The sequence below is a fragment of the Colobus angolensis genome, unplaced genomic scaffold, assembly GCF_000951035.1.
Source record: "Colobus angolensis palliatus isolate OR3802 unplaced genomic scaffold, Cang.pa_1.0 Scaffold12, whole genome shotgun sequence".
In the NCBI taxonomy this organism is placed as follows: Eukaryota; Metazoa; Chordata; class Mammalia; order Primates; family Cercopithecidae; genus Colobus; species Colobus angolensis.
In genome coordinates, this window is record NW_012113141.1 from 1,400,214 (window position 1) to 1,412,013 (window position 11,800).

An 11,800-nucleotide genomic window follows, 5' to 3' on the forward strand; every position below is an offset into this window, starting at 1 on the left:
TTTTTTGAGATAGGGTCTCACGCTGTCACCCAGGCTGGAGTGAAGTAGCACGATCTCGGCTTACTGCAACCTCTGCCTTCTAGACTCAAGTGATTCTCCCCGCTCAGCGTACAGAGTAGCTAGAATTACAGGCACACACACCATCATGCTCAGCTAATTTTTTTGTATTTTCAGTAGAGATGGGGTTTCACCGTGTTGGCTAGGCTGGTCTCAAACTCCTGGGCTCAAGCAATCTGCCCACTTTGGCCTCCAAAAGTGCTGGGATGACAGGCATGAGCCACCACGTGTGACCTAATAAGGTAATTTTTTTTTTAGATGGAGTTTCGCTCTTGTTGTCCAAGTTGGCGCAATCTCGGCTCACTGCAACCTTCACCTCCCAGCTTCAAGTGATTCTCCTGCCTCAGTCCCCTGAGTAGCTGGGACCATAGGCATACGACACCATGCCCAGCTAATTTTTGTATTTTTAGTAAAGATGGGGTTTCACCATGTTGGCCAGCCTGGTCTTAAACCCCTGACCTCACGTGATCTGCCCGCCTCAGCCTCTGAAAGTGCTGGGATTACAGGGGTGAGCCATCACGCCCAGCCTAACACGGTGATTTTTATATGCATTTAACCACAATTTTTTTAAAACATCCAAATAACAACAAGCATGGTGGTGTGGAACTACAGTCCCAGCTCTTCAGTAGGCTGAAGCGGAAGGATCGTTTCAGCCCAAGAGTTTGAGGTTACAGTAACCTGTGATCTCACCACTGTACTCCAGCCTGGGTGACACAGTGAGACCCTGTCTGAAAAAAAAAAAAATCCAAATAACACTGAAACAGTGACATGACATCAAATTTCAGATAATTTGCTCTAATTCATACCATGGTCTAATTGGAAGAGTCCCAGTTATACCTTTGGGATATATTAAAAAAATGGAGCTATTGCTCCTGAAACCAAGCAATGGAAAGTAGAAATGTTAAAGAGGAAAAAGGGTCATATGGACAGAAAGGCAGTAACAGTCTTACAACATCAAAGGACAGTATATAGGAACGTTAACTTCTTATGTGAGAAATCTGCAGAAACAAAAAAACCCAAGTATCAATTTTTCAGGGTTCTTACAAGGTCAAAATTATGTCATAACAATATGAATACATTATTTATCATTTTCCTTTCATGACAGTACAGTTGAATTTTCTGAGGCTACATGACATAAAATATAGAAATATTTTGAATGCAGAAGCAGATACAAGAATCCACAATCTTCTATGAAGTCATACTTTAAAACATTTGCAAAAATAGAGGCTTGGTTTACACCCATACCACTCAGAACGCAGCTGATCTCATCTTATCTCAGAAGCTAAGCAGGGTTGAGCTTGGTTACTACTTGGATGGGAGACCACCTGGGAATATTGGGTGCTGTAGCTTTAAGAAAAGAAAAAAAAAAACAAAACGGCCAGGCTCTGTGGCTCATACCTGTAATCTCAGCATTTTGGGAGGCCAAGGCGGGCGGATCACCTGAGGTGGGGAGTTCGAGACCAGCTTGACCAACATGGAGAAACCGGTCTCTACCAAAAATACAAAATTAGCCAGTCATGGTGGTGCATGCCTGTAATCCCAGCTACTCAGGAGGCTGAGACAAAAGAATTGCTTGAACCTGAGAGGCGGAGGTTTCGGTGAGCTGAGATCATGCCATTGCACTCCAGCCTGGGCAAAAAGAGCAAAACTCCATCTCAAAAAAAAAAGAAAGAAAGAAAAAAAAAATAGAGGCTGGAGGATTGTTTGAGGCTACAGTGGGTGATAATTTCATCACAGCACTCCAGCCTGCACAACAGAGACCTTACCTCAAAAAAAATAAATAAATAAGGAAGAAGAAAAAAGAAACTGAAAAAATGTAAAACAATGACATGCATTACATTTTTTTTTACAATAGTTTTTTTCATTAAAATGTTATGTTAACAAGCATAGACTGATATTTTTAAATGAATATACATTTTAGGCTAGGTGCAGTGGCTCATGCCTGTAATCCCAACACTTTGGGAAGCCGAGAGGAACGGATCACTTGAGGTCAGTTCAAAACCAGCCTGGCCAATATGGTGAAACCCCATCTCTACTTAAAAACACAAAAATTAGGCTGGGCGCGGTGGCTCAAGCCTGTAATCCCAGCACTTTGGGACACGAGGTGGGTAGATCACTTGAGGTCATGAGTTCAAGACCAGCCTGGCCAACATGGCGGAACCCCGTCTTCACTAAAAATACAAAAAAATTAGCCGGGTGTGGTGGCTTATGCCTGTAATCCCAGCTACTCGGGAGGTTGAGGCAGGAGAATTGTTTGAATCTGGGAGGTGGAGGCTGCAGTGAGCTGAGAGCAAGCCACTGTATGCCACCGTGGGCGACAAAGCAAGACTCCGTCTCGAAAACAAAACAAAAACTGGTAAGGCAGGCCAGGCATGGTGGCATGTACCTGTTGTTCCAGATACACAGGAGGCTGAGGTGGGCAGAAACATATGAGCCCAGTCGTTTAAGGCCTGGACAACATAGCAAGACCCCTATCTCCCCCCAAAAAAATACTGTAAAGCTACATTTTTTATTTTTATTTATTTATTTTTGAGACGGAGTCTCGCTCTGTCACCCAGGCTGGAGTGCAGTGGTGTGATCTCAGCTCACTGCAAGCTCCGCCTCCCGGGTTCACACCATTCTCCTGCCTCAGCCTCCCGAGAATATGGAACTACAGGCATCCGCCACCACGCCCAGCTAATTTTTTGTATTTTTAGTAGAGACGGGGTCTCATCGTGTTAGCTAGGATGGTCTCAATCTCCAGACTTGGTGATCCGCCTGCCTCGGCCTCCCAAAGTGTTGGGATTACAGGCGTGAGCCACTGCACCTGGCCATAAAGCTGCATTTTGAAACTAGTTTCATCTTATTCCCAACCCCATACAATTCTCAGTATATCACACTGTTTCTAGAACTAACGCAAAAAAAGTTCTTTATACATTCTCTGAAAGTAGTTAAGGAATCTGTTATGCACATGTACAAAATATTTAGATATTTTTACCCAAAAAGATCCTGTTGGGCAATTTCAGAAACTCTTCACAGAGTTTCAACAGTGTACTGGAACTGTGAAATCTGCATTTTAGATTACACTAATTTATATTGGGTAGTCTATACAAATACTTTATAGTTTCTAGGACAGAAGTTACATAATAAAATTATACCTGCAGTTCCTCTTATAACTACTTACATTTCCTTCAAATGTCTTATTTCTTGAATTGTTTGAAAAGCAAGTTCTTGCAGCTTTTCTGGGGCAAAGCTATTATTTATTGCTTTTTGAAACACCTCATGGAGAATCGTACCAATTAGCATTTGGCGAGTGGCTGGATCAGAGCTCTACAAAAACAAATCACACAATTTATTTCACAACATATTAACAGACATAATTGTATATTTATTATCTAATCTATTAAACCACCATAGCCAAAATGCACTGGTAAGACAAATGCCAAAATATTAAATAATTTTTTTTCTGGTGGGTGGAATTATAAGTGACTTTCACTTTCTTCTATTCAGAATTGTCTGAATTATTATTGCATGAGTTACTTTTTTTTTTTTTTGAGACAGACTCTTGCTCCGACACACAGGCTGGAGCACAATGGCACAATCTCAGCTCATTGCAACCTTCACCTCCCAGGTTCAAATGATTCTCATGCCTCAGCCTCCCAAGTAACTGGAATTACAGGTGTGTGCCACCATGCCCAGCCTAACTTTTACTTTTTGTATTTTTAGTAGAGGCAGGGTTTCACCATGTTGGCCAGGCTGAGTATGAATTACTTTTAAAATCAATGTTCTCCATTTTGAAAAAAAATTAAAATAACCAATATTCAAAATGCTCTCAAATAATATTTAAAGTATTGTACTCTAATTTCACTTGATAATCCACCCAATAGAAAAGTCAATAAAGGCATAGCTGATAAACTCATGTAAGTAAAAGATACCATTCAAATATAAAAGTTAAACCTACTTAACAGTAATGTTTGGGAAGAAAAAAATATTTTTCAACCTACAACAGAGATTTTTGGCAAGGAATTTTTCTCCACTCAAAAAGAAAAACTACTTCATACTTCATTTCTTGATTAACTCTTGTATTAGGCTAGACCTTTTTTCTTTTTTTGAGACGGAGTCTCCCTCTGTCCCCCAGGTTGGAGTGCAGTAGCACGCCCTCCACTCACAGCAAGCTCCGCCTCCCGGGTTCACGCCATTCTCCCGCCTCAGCCTCCCGAGTAGCTGGGACTACAGGCGCCCGCTACCACGCTCGGCTAGTCTTTTGTATTTTTAGTGGAGATGGGGTTTCACCGTGTTAGCCAGGATGGTCTTGATCTCCTGACCTCGTGATCCGCCCACCTCGGTCTCCCAAAGTGCTAGGATTACAGGCGTGAGGCACTGCGCCTGGCCCAAAAAGTTTTTTAAAACTTAATACTCAGGCCAAGCGCAGTAGCTCATGCCTATAGCTCCAGCTACTCGGGAGGTTGAGGTGGGAGGATTGCTTGAGCCTGGGAGGTCAAGGCTTTGGTGACCTACCGCACTCCAGTCTGGGTGACACAGTGAGACTCAAAATAAAATAAAAGTACATGTTTCAAGAAAAATAATTAAAAAGCTGGGTGTTGGGTACATGGTAGTTTATTACAATAATCTCTTTGTATGTTTGAAATAGCCCAAAATACATTTTTGTTTGTTTTGAGACGGAATCTCACTCCGTCCCCCAGGCTGAATGAAGTGCAGTGGCAGGATCTCCGCTCACTGCACCTCCGCCTCCGGGGTTCAGGCGATTCTCCTGCCTCAGTCTCCCGAGTAGCTGAGATTACAGGCACGTGCCTCAATGCCTGGCTAATTTTTGTATTTTTAGTAGAGACGGGTTTTCACCATGTTGGTCAGGCTGGTCTTGAACTCCTGACCTCGTGATCCTCCCACCTCGGCCTGTCAAAGTGATGGGATTACAGGCGTGAGCCACCGTGCCCAGCCCCCAAATACATTTTTTTTTGAGACTTATTTTATTTTAAAATAAAACTGCATGTTTCAAGAAAAATAAATAAAAAGCTGGGTGTTGAGTACATGGGAGTTTATTACAATCATCTCTTAGTATGTTTGAAATAGCCCAAAATACAATTTGTTTGTTATTTGTTTTGAGACAGAGTCTCGCTCTGTCGCCCAGGCTAGAATGCAGTAGCCTGATCTCGGCTCACTGCAACCTCCGCCTCCTGGGTTCAAACGATTCTCCTGCCTCAGCCTCCTGAGTAGCTGGGACTACAGGTGCATGCCACCACACCTGGCTAATTTTTCTACCAAAATACATTTTTTAAAAGTGATCTACACATTTACTTTTAGTTTAGTGGGAATCACATGAAGCCAAGTTTGGAAATGTCTAGCTGTGTTTAAATTTAAAAGTTTGTCATTTAAATTAATTTTCTTACTATAATTACTTATTAAGCCCTGAACACGATTTGAAGGACTCAGGCACCTGGCCTTTAGTCCTAGCACTGCCACCTCGTAGTTATGTGGCTGCGGGGCAAGTCACTTAACCTCTCTGAGCCCATTTTCCTCATCTATAAAATGCAGCTGATTAATACCATTTATTTTATAGGGTTGCTGGGAGGATTAACTGAAATAATAAATGTAAAAGTGCTGTGTAACACTCTCAGACCCTGCAGAAACATTAACTGTTACTATTATTTACCCTAAAAGTTTCACTCAGGACAGCTCTTCTCATACATCGAATACTACTGGCTATGCTTGTGCCAGAAATCAGAATGTCTGGATACAGAATCAAATATCCAAAATCTTTATCTATTATCCAAGTATCAGATGTGCAGTCTCCCTCCAAATGAATGATATCTCCTGGCTCTACTGGAACAGAACACCTGAAAATAAAGCAAAGTTAAAGTATAAATATATTGCTTAGGTTCCTACATTTAAACACATTAGGGAGGCTTCAAAAAAATAAATGAGTATTTTATCTGAAGAAGAAAAAAATATTTCTAAATTTCTGGGTCTTTAAAAAAATAAAATAAAATACCAGGATACAGTCTTCTAAAACAACTCCTAGTCACTCTATCCCTTTCTATGTGCCAAACACATCTGAGAATACTCAACAGTCTTCTATAAATCCCAAAGAGAAAAACAACTTAGTGCCAGTAAAGTCTATTGCAAAAGCTATCAAAAAACCTTTGCTAATGTAATATATATAGCTCCAATTCTGAATTGGGTTGTTTTAATAATTCTTTCTTAAGACTTATAGGAAATCTACAGCTTCTATAAGTCTTGAAGCATGAAGCCAAACCCAGTGTAGCAAGAATAAAATCATACTGAACTAGTTCAAACTAGGCCAGGCGCGGTGGCTCATGCCTGTAATCCCAGCACTTTCGGACGCCGAGGTGGGTGGATAACCTGAGGTCAGGAGTTCAAGACCAGCCTGGCCAACATGGTCAAACCCTGTCTCTACTAAAAATACAAAAATTAGCTGGGCGTGGTGGCGGACGCCTGTAATCTCAGCTACTTGTGAGGCTAGGGCAGGAGAATCGCTTGAACCTGGGAGGTGGAGGGTGCAGTGAGCCGAGATCACGCCACTGCACTCCAGCCTGGGCAACAGAGCAAGACTCCATCTCCAAAAACAACAACAACAACAAAAACAAACTAATTCACAGCTTAGACGAAGAGCCAAAGTTAGACCTCTAGCTTTTCTGCATCTACACTCCACCCCTCACATACCACACTTTTGAGTAGAGAAATCTAAGGCCTATATGTTTTAATTAATTTTGCTCTTAGTTACAACTAACGTGCGTTTCAGCTGCAATCTTAGAATGTACTGGGAAATAGGAAGTAGTCATTAATAAGGCTCTTTGTACGTGATTTTCTTTTCTTTTTTTTTTTTGAGACAGAGTCTCGCTCTGTCGCCCGGGCTGGAGTGCAGTGGCCGGATCTCAGCTCACTGCAAGCTCCGCCTCCCGGGTTTACGCCATTCTCCTGCCTCAACCTCCCAAGTAGCTGGGACTACAGGCGCCCGCCACCTCCCCTGGCTAGTTTTTTTGTATTTTTTTAGTAGAGACGGGGTTTCACCGTGTTAGCCAGGATGGTCTCTATCTCCTGACCTCGTGATCCGCCCGTCTCGGCCTCCCAGAGTGCTGGGATTGCAGGCTTGAGCCACCGCGCCCGGCCTTCTTTTTTTTTTCTTTTTTGAGACGAAGTTTCGGTCTTGTTGCCCAGGCTGGAGTGCAATGGCACGATCTCGGTTCACCACAACCTCTACCTCCTGGGTTCAAGCGATTCTACTGCCTCAGCCTCCAGAGTAACTGCGATTACAGGCATGCGCCACCACGCCCCGATAATTTTTTTTATTTTTAGTAGAGATGGGGTTTCTCCATGTTGGTCAGGCTGGTCTCAAACTCCTGACCTGAGGTGATCTGCCCACCTTGGCCTCCCAAAGTGCTGTGATTACAGGTGTGAGCCACCATGTCTGGCCCACATGATCTTCAAATGACAACAAAAGCCAATTTTTGGAATATGAGACTTGAGATACAGGAGTAATAGATACAATTTTCATGCAGAATTAGGCTAGGATCAAATCTATTCCCTTTTAAACAATTAAATTATAGTAACATTCACAGAAGCCATTTGATGAGTTTTACGATGGTACCCTTAAGACTCGAATCGGTGCTCAAAGTCACATAAAAATTACCAGTCATTCCTAAGGATGCACAGTTCTTTATTTTCTAGTGACTGTGAAGCAGTGATGACCAGGTGCTTTTCACAGTTTCCCTCTTTGTTCTGTACAGTATTGACCGCCAACACCAGGTACCGGTTATCCATTCCTCGGCTCAGAACTGTTCTAGGAAAGGAAGCTACCGCCTTCTTCTGAAATCTAAAGCACACACATACAAAACTATTTCAGCACAACCATGAAATAAGAAGTCAACCAATCTGTTTCATCTACAAACCAATCTTCCAGTTTTCTAGGTTTCTTTCTTCTGAAAAGCTTATTACAATGACATTTAGCCAAAATAGGTAAAATTAACAGAGCAAAGACACAGAATTCCTATTACAAAAACTTCTGAGTAATGCCATTTCAAACATGCTCATGATATGAGATTTTCCATTTTAATTTCTGTAAGGAGTTCTCTGGGATACCCATTACAATGAGGATTAAGAATGCACTGGAAGCCAGGCATGATGATGTACACCTGTAGTCCCAGTTACTCAAGAGGCTGAGGAGGAAGGATTTAGCCCAGGAGTTTGAGGCTGCAGTGAGATACGATCATGCCACTGTGCCCCTTCCTGAGCGACAGAAAAAGTCCCGGTTTCTGGGGGGGAAAAAAAGAAAAAGAAAGTATAAATTGGATATTATTAAACAAGAAATTTCTACCATTGGTGCAAGCCTTCCCAAAGTACAAGTAAAAGGAGATGTTTTGGACACGATCCTTTTTGTAAATATGAGTCTTATGTTATGGAAAAGGGTAGTGTCCGTGGTTCACTGAAAGTCCTACCATAAGCCACAGAATTGTACTTAGAAATAATTTAGTCCAACCTGCTAACGTAATGCCGGAAATCTTTCGATAAAATCTCACTGGACAGAACGCAAGCTTAATACGTATCAAATTAGCTCAATCCTTTACACAGTAATTCAGAACTTTATTACTTATATTTAAAGTGGGTAGGTCAATTTCTCAATACTTTCATCCATCGGTCCACGCCGTCTAAAATTATGCAAAATAATAATCTCTCCTCAAGAAAACAGCCCTTCTCCTATTAAGTACCTCTTAAGTCTTTCCCGTTTGACTGCGGCATCAGTGAGGGGCCAACCGAGAGTCCAAAGTCATTACCTCTCCAGTGATAACACCAAACGCCTTTCACATTACCCTACAAGTTATCTTTTGTTATTTGACCGTTCTATTATTTTGCAAACGCTTTATTCATGTACTCCACCTAGCCTCAGGCCATGAATTTCCCAAGATTGGCTATGATGCCTTAAAGATGTTTCTCAAAAGGTATATTGCTGATCAAAAGCCCAAACGCAAAAGTCCCTCAACGCTAATTAGCATTATTGCTATTATATTGAAAGTAATTCCACATTGTGACCGTGGTTAACTTCCTCTGATCATTTATATACACCAGGCTGAGGGTGCAGAGATCTTCCAAGGATAAGTTAATCCAACTACACATCGAGAAAAGCCTTGGGCAGTCGCAATTTCCTATTATAAAAACATTTCAGTGGCCGAAGCTCCTCAAGTTAGGGAAACGGGTGAAATCAAGGAAAACAATGAACTGCTGGGCAAGGGAAAGTCCAGGCTCTGGCTGAGGGTGGCCCCAAAAAACACCTTGGGAGGCGGGCCCCGACTCCAGAGACTCGTCGGGTGCCTAGGGAGCTGCCCCGGGCCCCTGGGCCCTGGGCCCTGGGCCCGGTCGGTCTGCGGAGATGCGCACGCGGCCTCTCCCGCTCCTTCTTTCAAATCTCCCGCTTTGTTCCCAAACCCTCCCCGCGCTCCGCTCACAGCTCCGCCGGCAGCTCCGCCTCCTCCCAAAAACTCTTCTCCATCAGCAGCTCCAGTTCGTCCAGCTGCTCCATCCTGGACGCGGGGACTATGGCCAGAAAAACCGGCGAACTATAGCCAGAAAAACCAGCGGAATCGAGAGTAACACAGAAAACTCAGAAAAGAGAAAGGGACGCGCGCATGCGCCAACCCGCCGAGGTCCCAAATGACCTGCGCCAGGCCGCCCCTCCCGCGCCGGCGCGTTCCACGTGGGGCGCCTCTCCTGAGCAGCAGGGCTCTGGCCTCTGCCTTGGGGATACAGGGAGTCTTCATATCTGAAGCAGACTAAACGCTCCTGCCATCTCTCTTGACACTCCAACCGCTGTCTGACACACGCTTAGTTTGAACACAACCATTTGTAGTTGCCCAAAACCAGGCGTCCCTGGTTAGCCTTCAGAACTGCGCACTCCCTGGGAAACAGCCTCTCCCCTTTTCTTCGGAAAACTCATTGAGAAAATAGAAACTGTCAGATAGCAATTCCTTGATCATGCCACGGCTAAATCTACAAAACTTCTGGCCGGGCATGGTGGCTCATGCCTGTAATCCCAGCATTTCCGGAGGCTGAGGCGGGAGGACCACGACCAGCAGTTCAAGACCAGCCTGGCCAACATGGTGAAACCCCGTCTCTACTAAAAATACAAAAATCAGTCTCAAAAAAATAAAAATAAATAAAAATAAATTTTAAAATTCTGCAAAACGGCCGGGCGCGGTGGCTCAAGCCTGTAATCCCAGCACTTTGGGAGGCCGAGACGGGTGGATCACGAGGTCAGGAGATCGAGACCATCCTGGCTAACATGGTGAAACCCCGTCTCTACTAAAAAATACAAAAAACTAGCCGGGCGAGGTGGCGGGCGCCTGTAGTCCCAGCTACTCAGGAGGCTGAGGCAGGAGAATGGTGTAAACCCAGGAGGCGGAGCTTGCAGTGAGCTGAGATCCGACTACTGCACTCCAGCCTGGGCGACAGAGCGAGACTCTGTCTCAAAAAAAAAAAAAAAAAAAAATTCTGCAAAACTTCTGATATCTGAACCACTCTTCATAACCTCTTTCCACTTTTTTTCAATAGCAGACAAAGTGTTCTTCTGGTTAAAGGGCAATCGCTCCACTTGCACTTGGCATCCCAAGGCTTCAAACATTCTCAAGGGCATGGCTTCTTCAATTATTGCCTCATTCTCTTGTATCATCAGCCTCACCCTCACTATTGGATTGAGCCTCTAATATGGCCTGGTGTCTCCCATTTTTAAAAGATGTTTCCTTGCTGGGCGTGGTGGTGTGCACCGATTTTCCATATTTATATACTTCTCTGTTCTGGAGGCATTGACTAGAACATCCAGAGCCATGTTAAAAATATCAGTCGTATAACGGTTATCCTTATTTTTGTTATTCATTTTTTAAATGGACAAAATGGGCCGCATGCGGTGGCTCAGGCCTGTAATCCCAACACCTTGGGAGGCTGAAGTGGGTGGATCACTTGAGGTCAGGAGGTCAAGACCAGCCTGGCCAACATGGTGAAACCCAGTCTCTACTAAAAATATAAAAATTAGCCGGGTGTGGTGGTGCACACCTGTAATCCCAGCTACTCCGGAGACTGAGGCAGGAGAATCACTTGAGCCTGAGAGGCAGAGGTTGCAGTGAGCTGCGATCACGCCAGCCTGGGTGAAAGAGTGACTCAGTCTGAAAAGAAAAAAAATTGGCGAAAGGTTAATATATTTATCATGTACATGGGCTTTCAAATATGTACATACTGGAATGGGAGTTATTCTATTAGTATTTGTCCCTGATATCAACAGAAATACCTCTACTGTCTCAATACCTGTGGTTCAATGTTTTATGAGCTGTTTCAACAAAACAAGGAGTAGCCTATAGTCCCAGCTACTCGGGAGGCTGAGGCAAAGAACTCCTGGGCTCAAGCAATCTGCCAACCTTGGCTTTCCAAAGTGCTCAGATGAACGGTGTGAGCCTTCACACCCGGCCCATCCTTTTTTCTCTAGTGTGTGTATTTGTGTGTGTGTGTGTGTGTGTGAAACGGGGTCTCACAGGTTGGAGTGCAGTGGCGCAAACTCAGCTCACTGCAACCTCCGCCTCCTGGGTTCAGACAATTCTCCTGCCTCATCCTCCCCAGTAGCTAGGATTACAGGCACTTGCCACCACACCAGCTAATTTTTTTGTATTGTTAGTAGAGATGGGGTTTTGCCATGTTGGCCAGGCTGCTCTCAAACTCCTGACCTCAGGTGATCCACCCACCTCAG

At 43.8% G+C, this 11,800-nt stretch overlaps 1 protein-coding gene across 1 annotated transcript in view; it reads right to left on the reverse strand.

The window, feature by feature from the left end:
* DNA2 (DNA replication helicase/nuclease 2) overlaps window positions 1–9,721 on the reverse strand; it is a 74,441-nt gene extending 64,720 nt beyond the window's left edge. Inside the window, exons 1-5 of the mRNA XM_011929409.1 lie at window positions 9,516–9,721; window positions 7,706–7,888; window positions 5,708–5,891; window positions 3,220–3,366; window positions 3,035–3,045 (exon numbers count right to left, since the gene is read on the reverse strand). Coding sequence (XP_011784799.1) covers window positions 3,035–3,045; window positions 3,220–3,366; window positions 5,708–5,891; window positions 7,706–7,888; window positions 9,516–9,589 — 599 coding nt within the window. The 5' untranslated portion in view covers window positions 9,590–9,721. The remainder of the gene's footprint in view (window positions 1–3,034; window positions 3,046–3,219; window positions 3,367–5,707; window positions 5,892–7,705; window positions 7,889–9,515) is intronic.
* Between the last annotated feature and the right edge of the window lie 2,079 nt (window positions 9,722–11,800).